The sequence below is a fragment of the Dasypus novemcinctus genome, chromosome 8 (assembly GCF_030445035.2).
Source record: "Dasypus novemcinctus isolate mDasNov1 chromosome 8, mDasNov1.1.hap2, whole genome shotgun sequence".
Taxonomy (NCBI): domain Eukaryota; kingdom Metazoa; phylum Chordata; class Mammalia; order Cingulata; family Dasypodidae; genus Dasypus; species Dasypus novemcinctus.
Genome location: NC_080680.1, coordinates 58,462,087 through 58,489,529, shown reverse-complemented (window position 1 = coordinate 58,489,529; position 27,443 = coordinate 58,462,087). Strand labels below are relative to the sequence as shown.

General features: G+C 34.9%; 1 protein-coding gene across 5 annotated transcripts in view; it reads right to left on the bottom strand.

Moving 5' to 3' along the window:
* CCDC171 (coiled-coil domain containing 171) overlaps positions 1 to 27,443 on the bottom strand; it is a 549,802-nt gene that overhangs the window by 290,327 nt on the left and 232,032 nt on the right. For all 5 annotated transcript variants that reach the window (XM_058301890.2, XM_058301891.2, XM_071216746.1 and 2 more), the window contains 5 exons: positions 18,449 to 18,555; positions 16,590 to 16,679; positions 15,414 to 15,614; positions 12,679 to 12,846; positions 10,942 to 11,130 (listed from right to left, as the gene is read on the bottom strand). In XM_058301890.2, coding sequence (XP_058157873.1) covers positions 10,942 to 11,130; positions 12,679 to 12,846; positions 15,414 to 15,614; positions 16,590 to 16,679; positions 18,449 to 18,555 — 755 coding nt within the window. The remainder of the gene's footprint in view (positions 1 to 10,941; positions 11,131 to 12,678; positions 12,847 to 15,413; positions 15,615 to 16,589; positions 16,680 to 18,448; positions 18,556 to 27,443) is intronic.

Here is a 27,443-nt window from a genome sequence, read left to right as displayed (position 1 = left end):
CAATATCTGTACATCAGTTTCAGTAAATATGGTATGAATATGTTAAAAGATTATTGCTGTGGAAGGGAAAAGATTTTATATTGGATATGTGGGAGTACTGTATATTGTATATATGAATTACTGTGATCTATGGCTCTTGTGAAGAGAAGGTCAATAATTAGGAAAAAAGAAAAGAAAAAGATAGGATGTAGAATTTTTCCAAATCAATATGTATCCTATAGCTAACCTTTAAACTTATCGCTATATTCCATTTTACTATTAAGGGAACCTGGCATTATATTGGGCTTCACTTTTCAGGAAGTTTTGGATCACAGAGTGGTTCAACAATGGCAGCGGAGGAATACTGGTATGAGGTGTTATTGACAGGGGATATAGGGTTGACAGGGAGTTATACAGGGCATGTGTCTGGGGTGCATGGAAATGTTTGAATACACTCATAGTGGAAACAATTAAAAACAACAGCTGGGGGGGTACTGGGTTCCTGGCCGGGGGGGGCTCTGTTGTGGACCCTAGGGGAGCAGCGGCAGTCCCCCGGGTGCAACGACAAAGACCAGGAAGGAATGCGGGTGCAACAGTGAGTCCCTGATACTAATGACTATGCTTGTGAGCCTATACACCTGAAATAAGAACAAGACCCAGAGCAGCACTGTGCCTAGGGGTTCCCTCCTGACAGCCTCTGTGTTACTCAAACGTGGCCAGTCTCAAAGCCAAACTCAGCATGTAAATGCAATGCCTTCCCCCCAGCATGGGACATGACACCCAAGGATGAGCCTCCCTGGCGCCGAGGGATCACTACCAAGTACCAGCTGATGATGAAACTAGAAAATGACCTTGAATAAAAGGTTCAACGTGGACCAGCAGAATATCCCTGTCTACATATAATAACAGGAGTTAAAAATGCTTTTTGACCTAAATTAAGGGGGAAATGGAAAGGACAAATGAGTTTATATGGCTGTGAGTCTCTAAAAAAGAGTCTGGAGGTTGTCAGAAGGATTGCCCTTATGCACATCTGAGCAGAGTCTCAGAGACAGATAAAGTAGATACAACCCCAGGTATTGGTTCTTCTGAGGGCTAAAGAGACCCACAGGTTTTATGGTCATGGCAGATGGAGTTCACTGTCACGTCAGTTGGCCCTTCTTTGGAGTTGGTGTCTCTGCGTGATGGAGCTGGACTCAGATGTGATCTCTTTTCACAAGCCTTCCCTGTTACTTTACTGGAATTGTAGTTGATGCTGGGGTTTAAGATATATCTAGGGGATCTGAATCCCTGGACTGACAATATGATAGCCAGGCCCTGAGCCTCAACAGACTTCAGCTCCTACACTCTGGTTTATTGGACTTACCCCACTCAGCTAACATGGAGTTGAAGAATGTCAACCACCACAACATGGAGCCAAGAGTGCCTACAACTGAAAGCAGGAGGATTGCATCCAGTATCCAGGTGGAATCTAAGCCCCCTCTTGACACAGATGTGGAATGGACACAACCAATCCAAGGTCCACCGGAAGGAGGAATACCGTAAGGATTAGAGTGGACTTACTGATATTCTATTCATGAACTATTGTGGTTAGTAATCAAGAAAATGTGGCATTGGTATGGAAAAAGTGGCATGGTGGCAGCTGGGTGCAGGGAATGGGAGGAAGAGACAAGATGTGGAGGCATTTTCGGGACTTGGAGTTGTCCTGGGTGGTGCTGTAGGGACAATTACCAGACATTGTAGATCCTCCCAAGGCCCACTGGATGGAACGTGGGAGAGTATGGGCTATGATATGGACCATTGACCATGAGGTGCAGCGATGCCCAGAGATGTACTCACCAAATGCAATGGATGTGTCATGATGATGGGGGAGAGTGTGGCTGTGGGAGGAGTGGTGGGGTGGGGGCAGAGGGGGTGAATGGGAACCTCATATTTTTTTAATGTAATATTTTTTAAAAATGAATTAAAAAAATAAATAATAAAATGGATTTTTAAAGGTTAAAAAAAAAAAAGGGCACAATGACAATTAATTACAATTCATGATCCTGAACTCCTAACAAGAGAGGAGAAAAGGTTCAAAGGACATTATTGGGACATATGAAAAAACTGGAATATAATCTTTATATCAATGTTAAATTTCTTGAACTGTTTAACTGCACTTAAGCTGGTTACATAAGTGAATACCCTTAATCTTAGGAGATGTGCGTGGAAGTATTAAATGTTCATAAAGCATATACAGTTTACACTTAAGTGTTCAGAAAATGGATTGATAAATACTTAGAGAGATGAATGGATAAGATAAACAGATGGATTGGTAGATGAATAGATAGGATAAAATGGTAAAGGGGGCAAAATATTAAAACTGATGAATCTGGGTATCTGGGTGGGTAGTGGTATGCCGGAGTTTCCTTATATGGTTTGTATTATTTTTATAACTGTGCTGGAAGTTTGAAAGTATTTCAAAATAAAAAGGTTTTTTAAAAGAATAGTAAAACAACGTTATTTAAATAAACAATTTCATCATTATAAAAAATAAATAAATCCTTTGGCTTTAGTGTGCCTAGAATAGTGATCTATACCTAGTAGATTTGTAATAAATGCTTGGGGTTTTTAGAAGACTAAAAGAAGTACTATAATATTTATCCTATACCAAGAATTGCAGGTGAATTAATACTATATGAGCAACGAATTATAACATTATGATGTTTTAAGCAATATGTGCATTTTCATTCTCATTAGCATTGTAATTACTTATTATATACACTAACATTATTACAAATCAAATATTACCCTTTATCATTCCATAAATGTTCTATCTTCACTTAACAGTAATAACTGACATTTTAGTTTTTTAACTTTCTCTACTTCCAACCAAAGGCTTTTAAACCACCTTAATACATTATCACCAAACACTTAAGAAGTATCCCTTTAAAAATTTTTCTAAACATCATTCATTCTGCAAAATGGAACATATCTTTTAATACAAATTGATTTTCCCCATAATTATTGTTTTCTTAACTTAAAAACACTATATTTACTTTTATAATTTAGCATGTCAAAAATTACATGTGCCAGGGAGCAGGTGTAGCTCAGTGGTTGAGTGCCTGCTTCCCATGTACGATGTCCTAGGTTCAATCCCTGGTACCTCATAAAATAAAAAATAAATTAAAATAATAAAATAAATGTGCCAAAAATAGTATGTGCCTGTGTTTTCCATTTTGTATCTAGAACAATACAAACTGCAAAATATCCTTTAGATAAGTCAAAACCTCAAAAGAGCAGAGTCTCTTATAATTAGACTACAAAATAAAGATCTCAGTACAGGCAAGATGCTAGTTGCTAGTTGTTAAAAGACATTATATATCATACTGCTTGAAAAGTTAACATTATCTCTAAATTGTGATCCTCCCACATCTTCCTTTCATCTGCCCTTTCAGATCTGCACACTGGGTCTACATTGGCTCTAGTCTCCACCATAAGCCTTTCCAAATTTTACTACCTCTTCTTCTAAATGTATGGCAGTCGTTTTGTAAGTAATCACATACAGTCTTGGGGTAAATCTTATGTTATTTAATTTTCCATGCATTGATATAATGCCTCCTGAACTAAATTTTAGGCTTTTTGGGGAAAGAATTATATATTATACTTCTTTGTTAGCAAAAAAGCATGAAACCCATACCTCATACATATAGTATATAATACAGAAAGTATTTTTTATTAATATTAACTGCATTATGTAAAATGAGTCTTAATATATCTTACCTCAAGTAGCAAATCTGGAATATAGTATACTGAAAATCCAGTTTTTCAGAGGAAAAAAACATGAAAAAAAAAAGAGATAAGGGGTGGGAAGATAGCAACAGACTAACGGGTAGAGCTGAATTCTTCTCAAAGAAACAACAGAGAAAGATCCAAAAGCTGTCTGAAGGAACTGCTTTTGGGGTAAGCAGACCAGAACAGTGCTAAACAATGCCCAGGAGAGTGAGGGCCAGGGAAACAAAGAAGCCCAAATGACAAATATGAGTTACCAAGCCCCCATGGTGGCCAGGAAGGGCCCCCCTCTCCCAACCCCAAGATAGTAAACTGGGTTAAAACACCTGGCTGATGGTAGCTGACTGAGAGGGAAACAGACATCTTCCTCCCTGTCAGTCGTTTCAAGGGAAAAGGAAGGGGAGTTCAGGGTGCATTTCTTCAGTGACTTATGCCATCAGAGCCTGCTTTGATCTCTGATCTGGATATTCAACACAGGAACACAAGAAAGCCAAGGTTGAGGTGTGCTGACTAGCACTATCAACTGGCCTGTCCAGAAATTGCATGAAAAAAAAGTTTTCACACTTTCTGTATCCAACCCCTGGGAGAAAATCTGTGCCCCACTACAGAGTCACTGGCATGATTTTGAAAACTTAAGCTGGGCAATTTTAAACACTTAGGATAAGTTGAACCAAATATCAAAGAAGAGCTATGAAGGAAAAAAAATAGGCAAGAGAGAAAAATTAGCCATCAGAGTAAATGCACCAATATATCAGATGACTAGACATCAGCAAAAACTACAAGCCATACTAGGAAATAGGAAGAGATGGCCCAGCCAAAGGAAAAAAACAAATATCCCGAAGTGATACAGGATTTGAGGCAATTAATCAATAATATCCACACAACTCTCCTACATCACTTCAAAGAATTTAAAGAAAATATGACTAAAGGAAAAGGATATTAAGAAGACACTGGATGCACATAAAGAACAATTTGAAAGTCTGCAAAGAAAAGTAACTGACCTAATGGGAATGCTAGGCATGATAGATGAATTAAAACACATTAGAGGTACATAAGAGCAGATCTGGAATGCTTGAAGATAGAATTAGTGATTTTGAAGACAGAACATCTGAACTGGAAAAGACGGGAGAACAGAAAGAGAAGAGAATGGAGAAAATGGAACAGGGTCTCAGGGAACTGAATGACAATGCAAAAGGCAAAAACATACATATTGTTGGAATCCCAGAAGGAGAAGAGAATGGAAAAGGGGCAGAAAGAATATGTGAGGAAATAATGACTGAAAACTTCTCTACCCTTAGGAAGGACATACATATCAATATCCAATAAGGGCAATGCACCCCAAACACAATGAACACAAACAGACCTACCCCAAGGTACCTACTATTCAGAATGACAAATATCAGAGGTAAAGAGAAGATTTTGAAAGCAGCAAGAGAAAAGAAAAGCATCACATACCAGAAAACCTCAATAAGATTAACTGCCGACCTCTCATCAGAAACCATGGAGGAGAGAACAAAGTGATATGATGTATTTAAGGTATTGAAAGAGAAAAATTGCCAGGCAAGAATTCTGTATCCAGCAAAGCTGTCCTTCAAAAATGAAAGGGAGTTCAAAGTCTTCACAGACTAACAGAAACTGATAGAATATGTTCCCAAAGGACCAGAATTACAAGAGATACTAAAAGGAGTTCTGCCGCCTGAAAGAAAAAACAAGGGTAAGAGACTTGGAGAAGAGTGTAGAATTGAAGAATATTAAAAAGACAAAATGGCAACAGAAAGCCAAAGGTCAAAATAAATGAAGTAATGCCTTTACACTCATAACACTGATTGTTAATGGCTTGAACTCCTCAATCAAATGACATAGAAATAGCAGCTATGAACAGCGAGGGAAAGAGAGATAGACTGACAGGTGAAGAATTTTCTTCTTCTTTTGATTTATTATTATTACTATTATTATTATTAAAAAATGAAAATGCTCTAATAATGATTGAAGTGATGAATGCACAACTATGTGATTATACCAAATACCACTGATTGCATACTTTGGATGAACTGTATGCTTTATTAATATGTATCAATAAAATTGATTTGCTAAAAAGAAAAAGAGAGATAAGGGAACTACCATGATGGATGGCCAACAAATTGGCCCTGTTTAGCTTTTCCAAACATTATGTATTTAATTATTAATTGATCAATCATCACTTGAAAATGTGAATTCAAGAAATATGAAATTGAGTTTCATTAGACCTAGCTTCAGATATTACTTTATATACCAAATAACACATATTTTTTAGGCAGTGTTACAATGAAAAAGGCACTAGAAAGGATGATGATAATGTATTAAAACTATAGGTAGCACTGGCATTGCAATTTCTAAATGCAAGCAATGTGTTAAACACTTTATATCTGTCATTACCATTCTAATCTGGTCCCTAAAACTTCATTGCTGTACAAATAAGTGGCTTCAGCTCTCTGCACTTTATTTTCCTCATCCAAAAAATAAAAATGATGCTTGAATTACCTACCTCACATGGTTCTTATGGGGGTCAAGTGAAAAGAGGCATGTAAAGGTATGCAAAAGGACTGAAAAATCTATCAAGCACGATGCAAATTTAATTTATAGCATTATTACTAGCAAAGAGTTTATAAAGCATTTATCTGAAACATAAACAGAGGACTCTCCTTTCAGCAGATGTGCTCACTCAGACCAACTCACAGCCCATCATAAACATAGAGTTCACAGGATGGTGTCTGGCTCCCTGTGAATTGTTCAGGAAAGCATGTAACCTTAAGGAATTATCACCTCCAAAAACATAAACAAGTTCCATTTTACCCCTGAATATTTTTGGAAGTTCAATTAAAAAATAGTTTCAACACCTAGTAACACTTTTATAACTAACACTTATGTCTTTCCAAATGTATTCTTAATACTATGATAAAAGAGGAAAAAAATGCAATGTAGTTTGCAAACTAAACTAATGAACCTGGATTCCTTTTACTTTTGATTTCCATTCTAAACTTGCTTGATTTCACTAACATGTCAATTAAATCCAAGTGTTTAAAATAAACATTATGTCAAGGATTAGCCATACTTAAATGATAGCAAAAAACTTTACTTCTAGAAAGTTCTTTTCCCAGTGATTTTTTTCTTTTCCAGATAGGAAAAAAAAAGAAAACAAAAATACTAAGATTACAAAAGCAAATTTAGTAAATAGAATGCAAGGCAGCACTCAGCAGCTTTAGTAGGCACAGATATATTTATATGATGAGTACAATGTATTAAAATTCAAGTATTACCAACTGTGTGCTAGCACATTTTAATTAATACTAAAATCATACTGTGATGTTAAAATTAAGCTGCCTATTCCACAAATTTCACTTATTTAATATTAGTTACACCTAATTATTTTAAAGCTCTCACATTTGAAAGTATTGCATTCACCTCTATTCTTTTTTTTTTCAGATAAAAGCAACTCAGATACAAAAATAAATTATTGTTTGACTACCCATCTTTTACTAACCACTTCTTCAAAACAATCTAAAGAATGTCTGTCCTTCAACTATGACATAAGTTCTTGTTTCATTGTAGATTTTCAATAATAGCTTACTGAATAAATTTTTATGCATTCAATCTATCAAAAACACTAATCTCATTTGACATAATTATTTGCTAAAGTTTATGAATTTTCTTGAACTTCTTGGAAATTTTATCTCAAAAAATGAGATCCTTTAACCTGGGTAAAATACGGTCATCAAATTAAGCATCTATGTCCTTATATTATTGAGCTAGATATTGGTCTTTCCCTCAAGCTCACAAAGCTTAAAGAGAAATAAACAGTAGGATGTTAGGAGCATCAATTATTTTAGGTCCACTGAAATAATGACACAGTGCTCTTCTTTTGTGGAAAATACAACATCGATAATTCTCCCCAAATCTAGATTGTTCTAGTCCAGATTAGATCTGTGCCAATGAACTAAGAATGTATGCAAGGACCAAAATACATGCAGAAGTAAGTGAATACTGTCATTTTATTTTTACATTCTTTTATTTTTATTTTTTTGTCTTTATTTTTTATATTACATTCAAAAAGTATGAGGTCCCCATATACCCCCACCCCCCTTACCCCACTCTTCCCCCCATAACAAGAATCTCCTCCATCATCATGAGACATTAATTGCATTTAGTGAATACATCTCTGAGCACCACTGCACCTCATGGTCAATGGTCCACATCACAGCCCACATTCCTCTCCCACATCCCACTCTCCCACATTCCACCCAGTGGGCCATGGGAGGACATACAATGTCCGGTAACTGTCCCTGCAGTATCACCCAGGACAACTCCAAGTCCTGAAAACGCCCCCACACCTCATCTCTTCCTCCCACTCCCTACCCCAGCATTTCTTAATAAAGGCAGTTAACCTAGATACAGGTCAAATCCCTGTAATACAGCTATAATAGTTCAATAAGGAGCCTCATGCAATAGCTGGTTTCCACACTCCCAAACCAAGTTCACAGTAACAGAACAATGAGTCCCTTCAATCCCTGAAATCTAAGCTTCAGTATTAAGAATACATTTTAATAATCCCTTGTCAGTTCAAAAGCTTTGGCATGGAATGAGAGGAAAGATATAACTTGAACAATACTTGGGAAAAATTAAGGTGGCAGGTAGGTGAAAGACAATAAACATAGTAAATAGTAGTCAACATAGGATAAGAATTTAAAGTCAAGAACTGCCTATATTCAATGAATAAAAACTCCAAGTCATGATATAAATTACCCTAGTTTAGAGAACAGGTTTTAACAGGAAAAAATTCAAATTAGAAGAAAAATTAGGTAATAAAAATAAATTGCTGGAAAGGCAAAGAACCCAGTTACCAAAACCACCTGGAAAAAAGAAGATTTCAAAACAGTGTACAATTGGTACCAAGACAAATAGATCAAAGGAACAGAATAGAGTGTAGAAAGTGACTCATGCATATATGGTCAGTTGGTTTTTTTATAAAGGAATGGAGGCTATTCAATAAAGAAAGAGAGTTTTTCAACAAATGGCATGGAAACAATAAATGCAGAGGGTGTAATGTATGTACATCTCTATGTAACATCACAAAAATTAATTTGAGATGGATCATGTATCTAGACATAAAAGCTAAAACTATAAAACTCCTAGAAGATACTACAGGTGATTATATTCACAATCTTGAGAGATACAAAGATTTCTTAACACATTAAAAATAAATAATCAAAGAAGAAAATATTTATAAATTGGACTTCACTAAAATTTAAAAACTTCTCCTCAAAAGACATATTTAAAAATGAAAAGGCAAGCCAGAGATTGGGAGAAAATGTCTATGATATATATGTCAAAGGACTTATATCGAGAATATATAAAGAACATTTACTAATCAATAACAAAAACACAAACAATCCCATTTTTCAAATGACAAAGCACTTGAAAAGACACTTCACAAAAGAAGATACATGAATGGCTAGTAAGAATATGAAAAGTGTTCAACATCATAGTCACCAAGAAAATAAAAGACGGGCAATACCTAATGTTGCAAGTGGATGTTGAACTAAAACTCTCATAAACTGCCAGTGGGAGTATAAAACAATATAACCAGTTTGGAAAACACTTATGAGAGTTTCTTATAAACATATACCTATCCTATAATCCAGCAACTGCATTCTTAAAGGTTAGCTAAGAGAAATAAAAACACATGTCCACAAAAGACTTATCCAGTCATGTTTGTAGCAATTTTATTTATAATAGCCAGAAACTGGAAACAACCCAACTATCCATAAACTTAAGAATGGATAAACAAATTATGGTATAGTTATATAATAAAACGGAATACTACTTAACCAAAGAAAAGAATGAATTACTGATACATACAAGATGAACATAAAAATCACTATTTATGCAAAATAATCCAAACACTGACAACTATACTGAATGATTCAATTTACGTGAAATTCAAGAAGAGAAAAATTAATCTCTAATAATAGAATTCAGACGAATGGTTGTCTGTGGGGAGTGGAAATTGACTGGAAGAGGACACAACAGAACTTTCTGGGGTGACGAAAATGTTCTAAAAATTATGTGTGGGGATTATTAAATGGGTATTCTCATTTATGAAACCACTGAAACATATACTTAAGATCGGTGCACTTCACAGTATGTCAAGTTTCCTCAAAAAAATAATAAAAAATAAATTGTTTGGGTCTTTTATTTCAATAGTAGAAAATACATATCATATCACATGATACCCTGCATATAGGAACAAATGGCTACTTTTAGAGAATATATACATTCATTTAAGTCTTTATAATACTAAGTTTGGGAAAAAGGAATGCTCTGATTTTAAGCCATGTGTAACCTGTTATTGGCAAACAAAAAATACATAGGTTTTATTTTGTTTTGTTTTAAATTAGACAACATACACAGGAATGTACCAAAGAAAGAGGTGAAATAATGAATCAATTATGGAAAAAGCATGCAACCTTCTGATCCCTGAGTATTCTATCTTGGGGTTAAATTCAATACTAAAAAGTATATTATATCATTACATTATTGCTAATTGGCCAAGAATTACAGTTAACAATATAAATAATATTGATAATTTGTACAGGGAAAAATATAGTTAGGTTAACTGGCTATAACTTCTCTTTTCAATCAAATTCAACATGAAGACATTCATCTCACAATAAATTATTTTGCTAAACTAGAACTTAAAACTATATAACTGCATCTATCACTTTAGTTCTTATTAGCAGGTATACCAAATTTCAATCACAAATGAACTAAAATGATGATTTACCTAGGAATACCATGAATAAACTTGATAAAAGGATACCTACACTAAAACTACATATTTTACTGAATCCCCTTTAACTTTCATTTTAAAAAGGAAACACAAGTTGAGCAATTAATTGAGTAATGCATTCTGGAATGTTTTAACCTAAAATCCATCTACTTCCAAACTTAGTTTAAAGACAATCCTTAAAACACACGCATGTACAATATTTGTTATGTGTATGTGCGTTTCCATGTTCAAGAGTGCATGTCTAAATAAGATCTATGTGGTTCTCAAGTAGTTTTAAATTGTTTTGGTACTGGTATGAAAGAAAACACATGAAATATTTAAAGCCTGAGCACCCCATTTTTTTAAAGCTATCTGTAGAAGTAGCATACCTGTGCCCTCTTCTGTACCTCCAGGAGGAGTTCAGAATACTGCAGCTCCAGTTCCTTCTTTTGTTTCTGCCAGCAGCTCTCTTGGGCTTTGATTTGCTCAGCCACTTTGTTAAACGTGTCTTCCTGGGTCTGCTGAAGCTCTTTCATTGTGTCAGACTTGTTTTTACAGATATATTCTAGATGACTAATCTAAACGGGGAAATGCAATAGAGAATGTCCATTACTTTGCATTATTCCCTCACAAAAAAGAAAGCAAAATTTTTCTATTCTATTTTATTCCTCAAGATCATATAAAAATTTTAAGCTAAAATGTAAATAAAGAAATTGAGACAAGAATTAGCAAGTTAAATTACCGATTTTTTTAAATGGAATATTCGTATACTTTGACAAGAAATTTTTTATTCTCCTTTTTCTAATAAAGTTATTCATTCTATAAACAATTCTACTGGGAAGATTAAGAAAAGTAATCTTAGTTATGGAATCAAAGCTCAAGCTATTCTGCTACTCCAATGGGAAAGGAGGTATTTAAGTGAGATTTACAAATCTACAAACATTTCACATATAATAAAACAGCATGGTCCAACCAATTTTATTTCACACTCAAAATCCTCACATAATTGCAACATATGTGGCAATTAATGATATTTTGAAACTATGAAAGCTATTAAAATATAATGCTCTGTCAGAGGGATAAGCATACACATGCACACATTTTAATGTGATCCATAATTTTCAAACCCATTATACACATATCCACAATCATGAACAGCATCTATGCTTCTCACAATTTATTTCCTCAAATCTACAATCCAACTTCTCATTGCCTATGACTGTATAGGGCCAAGGTAAAATGTTCAAGCAATAAGAAATCTCATCCCAAAAATGAGCCAAGATGTTGTTCCATTACTTTAACAGTCAAGAAAAACTTATGGAACAGTTTTTTTCTTCCTGTGCCTTAAGAGCAAATGTCAATTCAACCAAGACCTGGAAATTAGAACACATAAACATAGTTCTGACCAGTTCAATAGATCCAAGAAAAAATACAACATCTTCAGTGATGGCATATGTTAGTCTGCTAAGTCTGTTTAATTTTCAATAACCAAAAGAAGTTTTTTAAAAAATAATTTTTGAAAGACTAAATTCCTAGAAGTGAGAAATGGTAAAGTAACCATAAAAGTCTATGGTTTTCTCCTGCAAAACATCTCTCTTATATACTAAAGCATGGTTGTGGTTTTATAATGTATACTTCACTACATTTAAGAAACAAATCATAAACATATAATCTTAAAATTTAAGTATCTCTTAAAATAACACCTCATATTTCCTATGCAAAGAATTTTAAGATCATGTTTTTAAATAACTATTTTGTTTGGATTTTATGCTAACATAAAGAGTTGGTTTATTAATGTAAATGACTAAGTTCTTTGAATTGCTTCATCAGTAAGATTAATTTATTTTCTTTTAATTAGGTCCCTATGGCTAATACTGGCTAGTAGTATTAGCATGTCCTGCACAGAAAGTGGAGCTTAGAGACTTCATACAGACTTCAGTCACATTTACATGCCCACAGCAATGGCATCAAACTGAGTTGTAGACAAGCCATAATTAATGGTATTGAATTATTAACATCCAAATTCTTTTTGAAATAAGATGAATGTCAGCCCTTCTTAATGATACTGTGATGTGGACAAATGTCACTGAATTTAATAAAGGTATCTGGTGCCTGAGGACAGTTACCTTCTCATTAGCCCTGTTCAGGTCTGCGATCAGGACATCAACATTCTCCTGCAAGACTGCACAAAGCTCAGACCAAGAGAATTTATCCAGCATGCCTTCTGGCTGTTTTATGAGCACACAGCCTGCTACCAAGTGCTGATACAAGGTATGAAGAAAGGTTAGCTTCTCCTGTGAGAAAAAAAGGGAAATTAAACCCAGTATATGAACATTTTAAGTAAAATATATAATACACATGGTGAAGAATTTATTTCAAAACCCTGGAAAAGAATTAAAATACTCATTTCTCAGAAAATTGTCATTTTGATGACTTTTTTTTCACTTTCAACACTAAGTATCACATAGAATATTTGGAATTGCTTACACATGGTATTCAAAAATGAAATCTAAAGTCTAAAAGTCAGAAAACCAGGATTCTGACCACAGCTCTGCTACTGATGAGTATATGATCTAAGCAAGCACCTACTCAGTCCTCAGCTTCTTCCACTCTAAATGAGGTAAGTGGAGTAGTCATTTCTAGCCCCTTCTAACTTAGTGTAGTAATTCTAAAATTTCATATTACCTTTGTCAAACAGGTGTTAAGTGAAAAAGAAAAACAGTATAAAGAGTGTTATTTGACTTTGCCAAAGAAAAAGTTATACCAATCTCCATACTTAATATGTACACAATTACTCAGCTTTCTTCCTCTACTCGTGATTTCAGTTTACTCACCACTTATAGGAAAGCTATCTCAAGCCCTTAGGTAAAGCAGACAGTCATATCAAAGATACAGAAGATAGACTCATTTGTTTTCCTCCACTTATAAGTTCATGAAGCAACTGACACACTGGGCATTTGTGTTTAAATATTACTAAAAAATGGCTGCCCAAGACATACTTTTGAAACTGTCCAAAAGAAATACATTTTTAAAAGCCTTTTAAAGAACATTGCCCTTGCAATAACTGAACTATTCATTGCTGAATGAATGACCTAGAAACATTTAATATACTGTAGAATTCAGTAAAAAGCTTATTTGTTTTGAACACACAAAGATGGTTTACTTAACAAAATGCCAAATAGCTCTCTTTATAAGGTGTTTCTTCTATAAGTTCCAAAGCATTGCCCCAAAGGCAGTTGTGAAACTGCAAAGTGAATATTTCAAGAATTAATAGATAAAATGAGTTCCCTAAAGATTTTTAAAACAGATTATCAGGAAAAGAAAACTTTTAAAAGAAGAAAATCTAGGAAAGGAAAATAAAACGGAAATTCTAGTCATCTAGATAAGAAAAACTAATTGTTGCTATGTGGAAAATGTTTAAGTAGAAATTCTAAGGTGAATTTATATAAACATGAATACATATATATATACCTTTTATTCATCTTATATGCAGCTTTACTTTTCTCCAAATACAATAATTTAAAAAACAAGAAATTTGAACATGTAGTTACAACCATAAATAAGTTAAGAAAACAGAAGATACTTCATACATAACTTATGCCTTTTATTTTTATAAACAGAGATCGCTTTTACATTTTTCAACTAGGTTGAGATGTTAAAAATGTTACTAAATATATTTAACCAAATATAATATTTAGGCACTAGAATCTTTCCCTCTCCACATTTCACCAAATAATTGAGTTCATTTTCAAGGATAATTCATTGTGTTGCCATTATACCCTTTTGGTTGGACTGTGATAAACTAAGCATGATAATCATCCATTTGGCATGAAAAATAGAATCCCAAGACCCAAAATCAATTGACACATGTTGAACCCAACCACAATGCTGTAGACATGCTGACTTTACAATAGTCAGACTTTAAGTTTCCTTTACTTTAATGATTATCTGATGTGTAAAACAATTCCAACTCCTTCATGTGGACACAATTTAAATCCCAGCCTGTAAGAAGAGTGGAAAGAATGTTTCCTTTTTACTTTCTTGGCATTAACGTTCATATTTATTTGAGTAATGAACACAATATGCAAGACGACTCAGATAAACCAGCTCCACACTAGCTAGCCTTGTTCGTTAATTCAAGGGTAAAAGAAAATATAAGCAACCATTCCATTCATACAGGTTCGTACAGATTATGAAAGTTCTGTCATATTTTAAAAAGTCATTAATAAATACAAAAGAAAAGGCAAATCTCCAGGGCATCTAAATGAAAAGTTTTAACTTTCTGGGACTTGTACTTTTGTAAAATTCATTTAACATCATATGATCATAAAGAGTAGAAGACTTTCTATTAAAGCAGATATTCCTGTTCTACAAATAAGAAAAATAAGATTTGGAGAAACTAAGCTGTGCAGCTTGTCCATGGTCACAGTTTATAGATGGAAACACCATGATCCAAGCCCAGGTCCTCCTAATTGCAAAAAAAAAAAAAACATATTCTTTCCACCATACCAAGCTACTGAAGTAATGAAATAAAAAATAATTTTGACGTTGGCAAATAGACAAACCTTGAAAGGACTGCTAGGAATATAGCTGCATGAGATTTGATTAACTACAATAGTCAAAATTAGCTGCAGAAGTGATAAAAGGGTTAAACTATATTACTTCTCTCACAAAACAGTATAACACAAAAGCAGAGGTGTCACTGATTTTGTAGTTGTCATAAAATATTTAAAACGCATCTTAGAACAATGATTTGTAGTAAATCTAACAAGAATAAAAAGAGTCACTTGATGTGTGTAAATGTATAAAATGAAGATTAGTCAAAGGTCTTTATTGACAGTCATTTTATCTCAGGTACTACCTCAGTCTCCTTATGGAAAGCCTGGGAGAGCTTCTGGAGTTCACTTTCAGACTGGGCTGCTCGTGCCTTTTCTTTCTCCCAACAGTGCAGCACATTTTGTAGTTCCATTTTTAAAGTGCTTATTAAAGCCTCTCTGTCTGCACATTTAGTGCGTAAATGACTTAACTCTTTATTGACATCAGCCAGTTTATTTTGCAGGTCCTGTCAGAGACACCAAATAAAGGGATTGTAGGAAATCTGGCCAATAAGGGGAGGGAGGCAGTGAATATAAAGAACATAAAGAAGAGTTTCAAAGCTTTAACATAAAAGAATCTTAAAGGGAAGCATTTGCTTGTAATGGCAAACTTTAAAGTATTATATTGAATTGTATTTTTCAAGTGCATATTTTAGCTCGAAAATTAGAAAATGTGTTATATTTTAGCATTTACATAAAATGTTAATGAAATTAATTATTCCAAAAAGATTTTAATAGGGAATTTTCCTTTCAATTTATGAAAAAAATAACTTGGTAGCTTAATAATTTTAAGTATATTTAAATAGCATTTTTAAACAAATCTTTTATACTCAATACAAAAACTTTTACTTTTCAATGTCATTCCAAATACTAATAGAAATCTAAAATAAGTGACACAAAATTTAGCTTAATTATTTATTAATTAAGCTTACCAAATTCTATTGAGGTATATCCATGACACACTCAACATGAACCAACACAATTAAATTCCAACAATACTCAGCAACTTACAGTTGCCACAGTATAATTTTGCAAAGATGTAGTACATAAAACCAGTCCAGAAAATAAACTGTTGTCCTGGACTTTGCCCAACTGTGGCCTCAGCCATTACCAGGCATGATGTACCAAAACAACAGCTCCAGTCTAAAAATAGATGAAAATCGACTCCAAATACTGATATGTTTATGTAAAATATTTTAAGATGTATTTAAGGTTTGAAATTATTATAATTAAATCTGGGAAATGAATTTTTCCTTTAACCAAAACATTTTCCAATCAAGTTTCATTTTAAAAATTCTTGTTACTTTCATCAGCAATAAAAAAATTAAAATTGCATCCAAATATATTTAAGAAAAAGTAGAAGATATATTTTCAACTATTTCTCTATAGTTTTAAATATGTTTCTTAACACAAAAGAAAAAAGTTACTCTAAATCATAGTACCTTTATATTTTTAGTATGTGACTCTATCTTCTGTTTGGTAGAATCAAGTTCATTAGATGCCTTTTCTTTAGCTTCATTCACACTGTTTAGCTGATGAGATAAAATGTAAGCAACTTTTGTACATTTTACAAGGAAGGGTAACTCAAAAGCATTTTAAATGCTTTTTTATAAGATTACTTAAATGAAAATTTTTCAATAATAATTAATGTCAATTTATTTTGCTATGTATATATACATATATACATATATATACATGTATACATATATATGTGTATATATATAATGTCAATATATTGCTGCTATGTAGCTCCTCTCATAAGTTCATATGGCTAAAATGAAAAGAAAACATTCAAGCTTAAAATATCAGTGACGCTACTGTATTGTTACTAGATGCCTGGATAAGGGATTTCATTCTTACTGTAAACAAATACAACTTTATTCTTAAAATCCTACTGGGCCAAAATGCCAGTAGCAGTGGCATCTATAAGGAGAGAAAAAAGGACAGAAGAGAAGACTATCCTTTCTATACATCATGAGGGTATTCAATGGTCTCTCACTCCACATGACAACTTCAGGGTCGGTCACATGCAGTCCTACTGGGAAGGCTTGTGGCAGGTCATCAGTTGGTCCTGCACCACTTGTGATTTATTTTCTTTGACAGTTCATTCTTCTTTCTGTCAGACTGCTCTTTTTGCTTTCTTTGCAGCCACCCCCTTGGTTTCCCCACTGCTGTCTCTGGCACTGATTCACAACAAAGCGTATTACTAAGCCAAAGCCTGCTGAGTCGACTTTTCAACTGTGCTGAGGATCATGTGACATTCATCCTCCCAAATAACAATTCACTGTGGGTAATATGTTCCTAGTTACCCTGCAGCTTCCAGACCTAAGCCTCAGAAGAGTTTCATAAACTGCTAACAATACAGGTTGTCTTGTCTCACTGGGAAAGACTTAGCAATATTTGTTCTTTATAGAAATTTAATCATTTCAATGGTCATTTTCTTTTGTGCCTTTTGAACAATTAGAGGGTTTTAAGATAACTCACTTTTCCTTTCTCATCCATTTTAGTAAACTAAACTAAAATAAACCTTTTTTCAAGTGTGAAATGTAAAGGTTTTATGGCCTTTATATTATAAAGGAAAGAGATGAAAAAAGGCAAGCTATGTGGCTTGTGTTTGGTTCAATGTTTGTTGTTTCACTAATTATATTTAATGTAATCACTTCATATGCTCTAATTTGACAAGATGCAATTAAACTCTTTAATTTTAAAAGCAAAAATTCATAAAACATTTTAATATCCAAGAAAACTATTAATCCACATAATAAACAATACAAATATTAAAGAGAAGCATGAGATTTTTCAATCAGCAAACTAAAAGCTTCCAGGCTACATCAAATGGACATTTGTTTTTAAAAACTTCTAACAATACTTTATTCCCTTTAGAGACTGAAAACTGATTTCATTTCTTAAATGACTGTTTAAATATTTTTATTGACTCACAATTTGTATAAATCTTAAAACAGTGACAAAACCTAAGTATTCCAAATGCCATAAAAACACATTAACATTTAAATACAACTTAATATTAACTTATTAGCTTAACTTATAAAATTAAACTGATAAATTATGAAGACAAATGACAATTTTTTAAATTATGAAAATAATAGTGTGGCTGAAAGATTTACAGAAACATAAGTGAGATGCAACTTTATACCATTCTTGAGAGAACAATGACAGACAATTTATAATTTTTTGTATCCTTGCCGCTCTCAATTCAGCATTTCCAATCTTTTTGACCTTTGTAGCAAGCAAGCGATACATATTGCTGTAGGCCGAAGAAGCCAAACAGTGCAAGTGTTACCTCATTAGATGCATCTTCCAGCTTGTTCTGGTAATCTGTCAAGGTATGCCTCAAAGTCTCAAGGACAACAGAGAAGCTGGGGGGTTTATCTTTGTCCTTGTGGATGCCTAGAGAAAAAGAAAGGATAAAACTAAAGCCCTTAAAGTCACAAGGAAACAAAAGCTAAGCAAATAGTAACAAAGATACTGTAATAAATTAGAGCTGAAAAGACATTATAAAACATTAAATAGAATTTTATTCTCCAAAGTATGCTGTTACACAGCCAAGTATTAATAGCCTTTCTAAACAAGTGGTCAAATTAAAGTTAACAATATACTGAGTTCTAATTTATGGCTACTTTCTGCATTAACGAGGTCCACATTGTAGTCAGTATTTGGTTCCTTTCTTTTTTTCCCCCTATCTACCAAATAACTGAAATATCTGTATGCACCTGTTAACTAACAATTAACAGAATGGTCTATACTAACATTGTTTTGCGGAGTTACGCTACACTTACTTTGGCCTTTGTGTTTCTGATCAGTCAGGCCTTTTATAACACACTCTTTTGCTTAAATAATAAATTCTGAACCCAAGCGTACATACTTTCCTGTCATGCTTGGAAATTTTCTTCAATATTTAAAATTCTCAAGTTACAGTTCAAAATAAATAATAAAAATGCTATTTTTCTACACAGGCCCACATCATGTTTCAATTAAAATGCTTAAAATTGATACTTATTGTAAAAATATGTGTACTTCCACATAATGCCCTCGAACAATTTTAATTTAGTTGGAACATAAGTTAAATGAGCTAATCAAGGTCACATGGTCAAATATAATTTAAAATATTAATTCAAAATAATCAACAGTTTAGCTTCCAAAACCACTTTAAATTGATTACTTATTGTACTGCTCCTCAAATGTTAAAGAGCAAGTAGCAATTTTAGTTTAAAAATATTTTTATTGAAAATATTTTTCTATTTCTATTATAATTTTTCTCCATCCTATTTCACAATCAAGATTTTTCAACATAAAATAAAGATACTTTAAATAAATATAATTTTTTAAAGAAGCATTCAAAAAACATTTTATTATTCATTTATTCACCAAATTTACTGAATCCATAGTATACACTAATCTTAGGTATTAAGCATACTGAGGTGAACAAGACTGGTTTATTCTCTGTCCTCACAGAACTTCCTCCCAGTCCAATGGAAGGGAGAGAAACATTAAACAAATAATTACAGGAGATCATTCATTCATTCATCTTCAAGTATTCAATTACTAGAATTTTGGGAGTATGGGACAAAGAAGGCACTAATAAAGGAAGAGATAGAAGAGAAAAAGGGAGGATGGGAAAAAATTAACAGTTACGGTGGACCAATTTTATTCATCTCAGAACATGGTGATATTTAGTATTTTATTCTTGGGTAAAATGTTAATAATTTTATGACATATTTCAAAATATAATTTAAACACTATATTAAGCATGGATACCACTTAGATGTTCTTAAACAAGAGTATTTAACTTAAAAACCAAAGAAATATGGAAACCATGTATACCCGAGCTAGGGACAGAAGAAAAAAATACATTGCTCTGAGCCATGATGATGGAGGAGACTATGCTCTCTAAAATGACTATTAGTTGGAAAGACAACTCACTAAAATTTTTATTATTGGGAACTAAGCCCCCTCTCTCAATTGGAAGTAGAGTGGGCATCATCATCCCCAAATCCTCAAGATTGGAGAATAAACAAACGTAAGGGGGGAATGCAACTATGGACTAAAGTAGATTAGTTATTATTCTAGTAATGGGAGAACTTGTAACTTTGATATAAAGGCAGTGGTAACCAGAGATTCTCTGAGGGGAGGGAAAGGGAAGAATAGGTATAACATGGGGCATTTTTGGGACATTGGAATTGCTCTGCATAACATTGCAATAACGTATACAAGCCATTATACATTTTATCAAAACCTGTAAAATTGTGCAGTACAAAGTGTAAACCATAATGTACACTATAGACTATGTTTAGTAGCAACAATTCAATATGTGTTCATCAATTGTAACAAATGTACCACACTGATGAAAGGTGCTGTTAATGGGGAAAAATGTGGGAGGGAGAGAGAGTATGCAAATCCCCTACATTTTTTATGTAACATTTATGTAATCTAAAGCTTCTTTAAAAATTAAAAATAAGGGTCTTACCAAATATATATATATATATTATGCTCCCCCGTGTCTTTTTTTTTTCTCACTTTATTTTCAAAGAAGCTTTAGGTTACAGAAAAGTCACACAGAAAATACAGGGGATTGCCATATACCCCACTCCCACCCCCTCACATTTCCCCCTATTAATAGCATCTTACGTGAGTATTTACAAAATAAATTTTGTTTTTAATTGCTCTCTTACACAAGATTTTTTAAATGTATGTATAACTCATTTCTTTTGCTACTACACAAGTAGGCTATGAATAAATCATTCAGGGACACTCAGTAAATATGCTGGCTTTTATAATAAGGGAGAAAACTTCCTCCTAAAAATTTAGAAGAATAAAATCATCTTAATAGGAGTGTTGAGGAGATATGGGGACAAAATCCTTATCCTTGCTGACCCATGAACATACCTGTATTCTATACAAAGTTTTCTTGCCTGAAAATATTTACACAATAAAGTTATGCTTTATGTTCCCACCCACATCCATTATATAAAGAAGTACTTACTGTCCTTTAATATGAACAAATTATTTTAAAAATTTAAAAAAGGTCACTCTGGATCCAGAACCTACTAGTCTGATTTGATTTAATCTAAAAATCTTCTAATCACTGTACTATGCCCCCACACACACAAAAAAAGTGGACTATTAAAGCTATCTTTTCAGACAATGGTTTAAAAGCTCACAGATAAAGAGCAGTAAAAAAAGATTTGAACAGTGGTTTTCAAAAGTCAAAGGGCAAATAAAGAACAGAATATTTCAAGAACAATTTTTACTTCAATAACACCAACTCAAATCTTCTAAGTCTCTTTCTCCCTCTCCCTAACTATCTGTGTCTCTGTACATGAATTCCCATCTATACTTTTACATCACCACTGTCTGTTATCTCTCCCTTGCACTTGTAAGTAGGTTTCAACTCTGGGTTTACCTTAGCAAATCTATTATTTGAATTAGTACCCCAACAGGATGGAAGAGGGTAGAAGAAAATGTTCTAGGTGCTCTGTTTATATGTTTCCTTCTAGACAAGCAAATATTTTTACATGATTCATATAAACCACTGTTTTCCAAGCTCGCATTATAACCTCAGGAACCTACAGTAGAAACAGTGAGTTGTAACAATGAAATGGGTCTATTTCCTTCACTTTCTCAACCATCCTCTTATCTATTTCATTCTCCTACAAAAACCACAAAAGGGGAAATTTTTGAGAAATAATATGAGAGTAAAGAAGGGGTTATTTCTTTTTTTTTTTAAAGGTAAATGCTATAGAACATGGTAGTCACACACATATTCATAGCAGATAGAAAAAATAAACCATTGTTTAATATTGATTTGTGGTCATCTAGTAAAAAACGGAAAACAATGTTAAAATGAGTTTTACTTCACCTATGAAATCTAAACATTTAATATATAATGCATTAATGACTAAAGATAATTTCTTTTTCATTCTAAAAGCATTACATATAAACATATTTTCTTAGTAGTTATACTTTTCAAATCCAGACCATATTCTGTACATTAACTCATCTAATACAATGAGGTCAAAATAAACATCTTCATTAATCTTGCAAACACGGGTGTCAGTTCTGGAGTTTCAAGGAATAAAGACATAACTTTTCTAACATATGAAGAATATTATTATGTAAGTCCTGCTCACCCCTGGAAGGGTCAAAAAAAACACTCCCTTCACCAAGGCTTAAGAAACAACTTGGTGAGGGGTGCCACTGCATCCTTGAAGAGTTCTGCATGGTTAGAAGGCCAAGAACATCAGTAGGAACTATTATCAAGCTCAGTTTCCCAAATTTAACAGGAATGATGGGGTCTCAGGTGGCACAGGCCATGTAGTAGCACTTAACTTCCAGAGACAAAGTATATACGGTTATCATAGTGCACAGTGAAACCAAAGTGATCATCAAAATGGTTTGACCCATAGCGATATCTGGGATTGACTAATTGATCATTATGTTACTAGGACTAAAATGATAGGCAATCTACTTAGATTTACCTGATATGTATACTTAGAAAAGCTCTATTCTGGTTATTAGAAGGAGGATATAAGTCAACACTATAACAGAATAGTGGCCCTCAACCAATTCTCAGACTTGAGCTACTTCACAGACTTGCTGTCCCTTGAATGAAGAAGTTGAGTCACCTTGAAGAAGGACCCTGACACAATGCCAAAAAATTATACTGAAAGCCTCCTTTTAGCCTTCCTTCAATGGACACGTGACCATTTACCAGGTGACCATGCACTGGGGAATAGGAATCAACTAAATTATCAGGGATAACTGGATAATGGATCTGAACTGACACTACTTATTAAAGACCTAAAATGCCATTGTAGCTTACCAGTCAGAGTAAGAACTTAAAGAAGTCAGATGCATAATTAATTTTTGGCTAAAGTCTTTCTCCAGCAGGCCCCTTAAGTACCTGAATGGTTATTCCCCCAGTTGAAAATATAGAATTAGAATAAACAAACACAGCAATTGGCAAAATCTCTGCAATGGTAACCTTCATAGAATGAGGGATATTACAGAGGAGAAAAGCATGTAGAAAATCAGTATAACTTTACCTACAAAACATTAAATCAAAACTAATACCACATTCCTAGAAGGAATGTAGAGATTAGTGACTTTGTTAAGGACCTAAAAGATAAAGGGGTGATGATTCCTACTGCACCAATATGGCCTGTGCAGAATACAAATGGATCATAGAGATTCATAGTGAATTACCATAACTATAATTATGTGGTGGCTACAATTGCAACTGCATTTAGAGATGTAGTTTCATTGCTAAAGAAAATCAGCACATTTCCTGTCACCTGACATTATCTCTTCTATGCTGAATATAAAGACCACCAGAACGTTTCTTTCAGCTGGCAGGGCCAGCAATATACCTTCACTGCCCTACCTCAAGGATATATTAACTCTAGTCCTCTATCATAACCTAGTCTATAGAAATCCTCATCAAATCTCCATTCCAGAATATATCACATACTCTACTTAGTTCTACATTAAGTTGATGATATAATCTGAACTGGATCTGGTGGGCTCTGCAACTACTCTAATACTGTGGCAGGAAGCATGTATGTCAGGAAGTAAAAATAAATTTCATAAACAATCAGAGCCTTGCCACCCTAGTGCTATGTCTAGCATTCAAGTGGACCAGAGCATACCAAGATATACTTTCAAAAGAAAAGGAAAAGTTGCTGTGATGTTCCTATCAATAAGAAAGAGGTACAATGCCTAGTGGCATCTTTCGATATTGGAGGCAAAAAAAAGCTTCATTTTAGAATGCTACTCCTAACCATTTACCAAGTAACTGAAAAGTTGCCAATTTTATGCAGGCTTCAGAAGAAGACTCTGTAACAAGTTCAAGTTGTTTGATCATTTGGGCAATATGACCCACTGGATTTTATAGCACTTATAGTAGCTGTGATTAAGTGGGATTAAGACAGCAGAGTAAGTCAAAGTTCCATCCATCCACAGATTTAAACAACAAACAAGACCTGACAGAACTATCTTTCTCAAAAATCCAGAAAACAGTTAAAGGGTTTCAGTAATACAGCAAGTGCTAAATCAAGAAACAGGCAACTTTAAAAGGTAGGATTGTGTAGCACACTTGCAGGCCTTTCCCCCAACCCTTCCAGGGCAGGTACTTAGCCCTAGTGCTGGAGGGAGAACAGTAACCCTCATTCACTTTTTACTTCCTACAAGACCAAGGGACAAATACATAAAATCCAATGATAAATCAATGGTTTTTTGATTCATAATGAATAAATGTGCAATTTGTAACAAGAACTGCATAAAGAAGAAGAGGAAAAAGGGATATAAGAACATAGTTTATGTACACTATTGACGTTAAGTTGGTATCAAAGCAAACAAGAATGTTATAGATTTAGGATATTAAATTTAAGGCCCATGGTAACCACAAAGAAAATATCATGGAATATGCAAACTCATAAAGACAGAAAGTAGAGTACAGTTTACCAGGGTTGGGGGGAAAGGCAATGGAAATTAATGCAAAATGAAGATAGGGTTTCTGTTTGAAGTGAAAAAAAAAAATTCTAGCAATGGACAGTGCAGAAGGTACTACAATATTGTGAATGTGATTAACTTCATTGAATAGAGGAGTTGGGAAGGGAAGATTTATGTTGGATATTTGCTTCCATAATTAAAAAATAGAGAGCTAAAAAGACTATGACAATTAAATTTTTTAATCAATATATTTATTTTTAAATTTACATTTTAAAAAATGAGGTCCCCATAAACTCCCCCACCCCCCTCACCCCACTCCTTCCATAACCACAACCTCCTCCATCATCATGGGACAGTCATTACACTTGGTGAATACATCTCTGAGCACTGCTACACCACATGGTCATTACAGTTTACACTCTCCCCCAGTCTACCCAGTGGGCCATGGGAGGACATACAATGTCCAGAAACTGTCCCTGCAATACCACCCAGGACACCTCCAAGTCCTGAAAATGCCCCCACATCACATCTCTTCTTCCCATTCCCACCCTCGGCAGCTACCATGGCCACTTTCTCCATCTCAGTGCTACATTTACTTCCATTACTAATCATGTTAGTTCCAGAATAGAGTATCAGTAAGTCCACTCTAGTCTATACTCTATTCCTCCATTCCGTGGACCCTGGGATGGTTATGTCCACTCCACCTCTGTATCAAGAGGGTGCTTCGATTCCACTTGATGATGGATGCAATTCTCCTGTTTGCAGTTGTAGGCACTCTTGGCTCCCTGGTGTGGTGGTTGACCTTCTTCACCTCCCTGTTAGCTGACTGGGGTAAGTCCAATAAACCAGAGGGTAGGAGTTGCAAGTCTGTTGAGGCTCAGGGGCTGGCTATCACATGGAGAGTCCAGAGATTCAGGTCCCCTGAGTATATACTAAACCCCAGTGCCAACCACAGGTCCAGTAAAAGTGACGGGAGAGGCTTATGAACAAAGATCACACCTGAGTTCAACTCCATCACACTCAGGACCACAAACTTCAAAGTAGGGCCAACTGACATGGCACTGAACTCCATCTGCCATGACCATAGAACCTGTGGGTCTCTGCAGCCCTCAGAAGAAACAATACCTGGGGTTGTATCTACTTTAGCTGTCTCTAGGACTCTGCTGAGGTATGCATAAGGGTGATCCTTCTGATGACCTCCTGGCTCTTTTTTGGAGACTCATAGCCATATAAACTTATTTGTCTTTTCCATTTCCCCCTTTTATTCAAAAAGCATTTTTAACTCTTGATATTACATGTAGGCTGAGATATTCTGCTGATATGAGTTGACCCTTTTATTCAAGGTCATTCTCCAGCCACATCATCAGCTGGTACTTGGTAGTAATCCCTCGGTGCCAGGGAAGCTCATCCCCGGGAGTCATGTCCCACGCTGAGGGGAAGGCAATGCTGAGTTTGGCTTCGAGACTGGCCACATTTGAGCAACATGGAGGCTCTCAGGAGGTAACTCTTAGGCACCCTGCAGCTCTAGGCCTAGTTCTTATTTCAGGCCCACAGGTCCACAAGCATAGTCATTAGCATCAAGGGCTCATCTTTCCTTATTGGTCTTAGCCATTACACTTGGAGGATTGTTGCTGATCCATTAGGGAATGTGACAGAGTTCCCCCGGCCAGGAACTCAGCACCCCCCCCCCCCCCCAGCTGTCGTTCCCTACTGTAACCACTATGAAAATATCCAAACATTTTTATGCCCCCCACACATATGCCCTGGAGAACTCCCTCCCAACCATGCATCCCCCCACCAATAACACCCCACACCAGTATTCCTCCCCTGCCACCATCAAACCCCTCTGTGGTCCAAAACCTCCCTGAAAATGAAGCCCAATATATTTCCAGGTTCCACTGATAGTGACAATTAAATTTAATACACAATATTGAATAGTATCTAAAAATAGAGGAGAAAGGGGTTAAAAGGACATTATTGGGAGAAGCAGATGTAGCTCAAGTGATTGGGTTCCCATCTACCTTATGGGAGGTCCCAGGTTCAGTTTCTGGTGCCTCCTGGTGAAGGCAAGCTGGCCTGCGCAGAGAACTGGAGCAACAAGGTGACACAACAAAAAAGAGACACAGAGGAAAAGACAATGAGAGACTCAATAAACCAGGGAGCTGAGGTGGTGAAAGCAATTGAGTGCCTCTCTCCCATATCAGAAGGTCCCAGGATCAGTTCCTGGTGCCTCCTAAAGAGAAGACAAGTAGAGAAGACAAGCTGACACAGAAGAACAGGCAGCAAATGGACACAGAAAGAAGACAGCAAGTGCAACCACCAAGGGGGGGGGGGCGGGTTAAAAATAAATACAATTTAAAAAAATTTTTTTGAAAGGACATTATTGGGATATAAGAAAAAATTGGAAAACAGAATGTAAGTTTTATATCAATGTCAAATTTCCTGAAAGTGCTAACGACACTTAAGGTGATTTCGTAAGGTAATATTCTTATTCATAAGAAATATTCAGGGGAAGCAGATGTGATTCAAGTGATAGAGCTCCTGCCTACCATATGGGAGGACCTGGGGCCTCCTGGTGAAAAAGAAGAAGAGAAAGTGTGCCCGCACAGCAAGCCAGTGCCCATTCCAGTGCCCACACAAGTGCCTGCGGGGTAAGCCAGTACCCGCATGAGTGAGTCACGCAGCAAGATGATGACATATCAGAAAAGAGACAAGGGAAGAGTCGAGGTGAAGTGCGGCAGAAACCAGGAAATGAGGTGGTACAATTGACAGAGGACCTCTCTCACCATCAGAGGTCTCCAGGATTGAATCCCAGTGAGTCCTAGAGG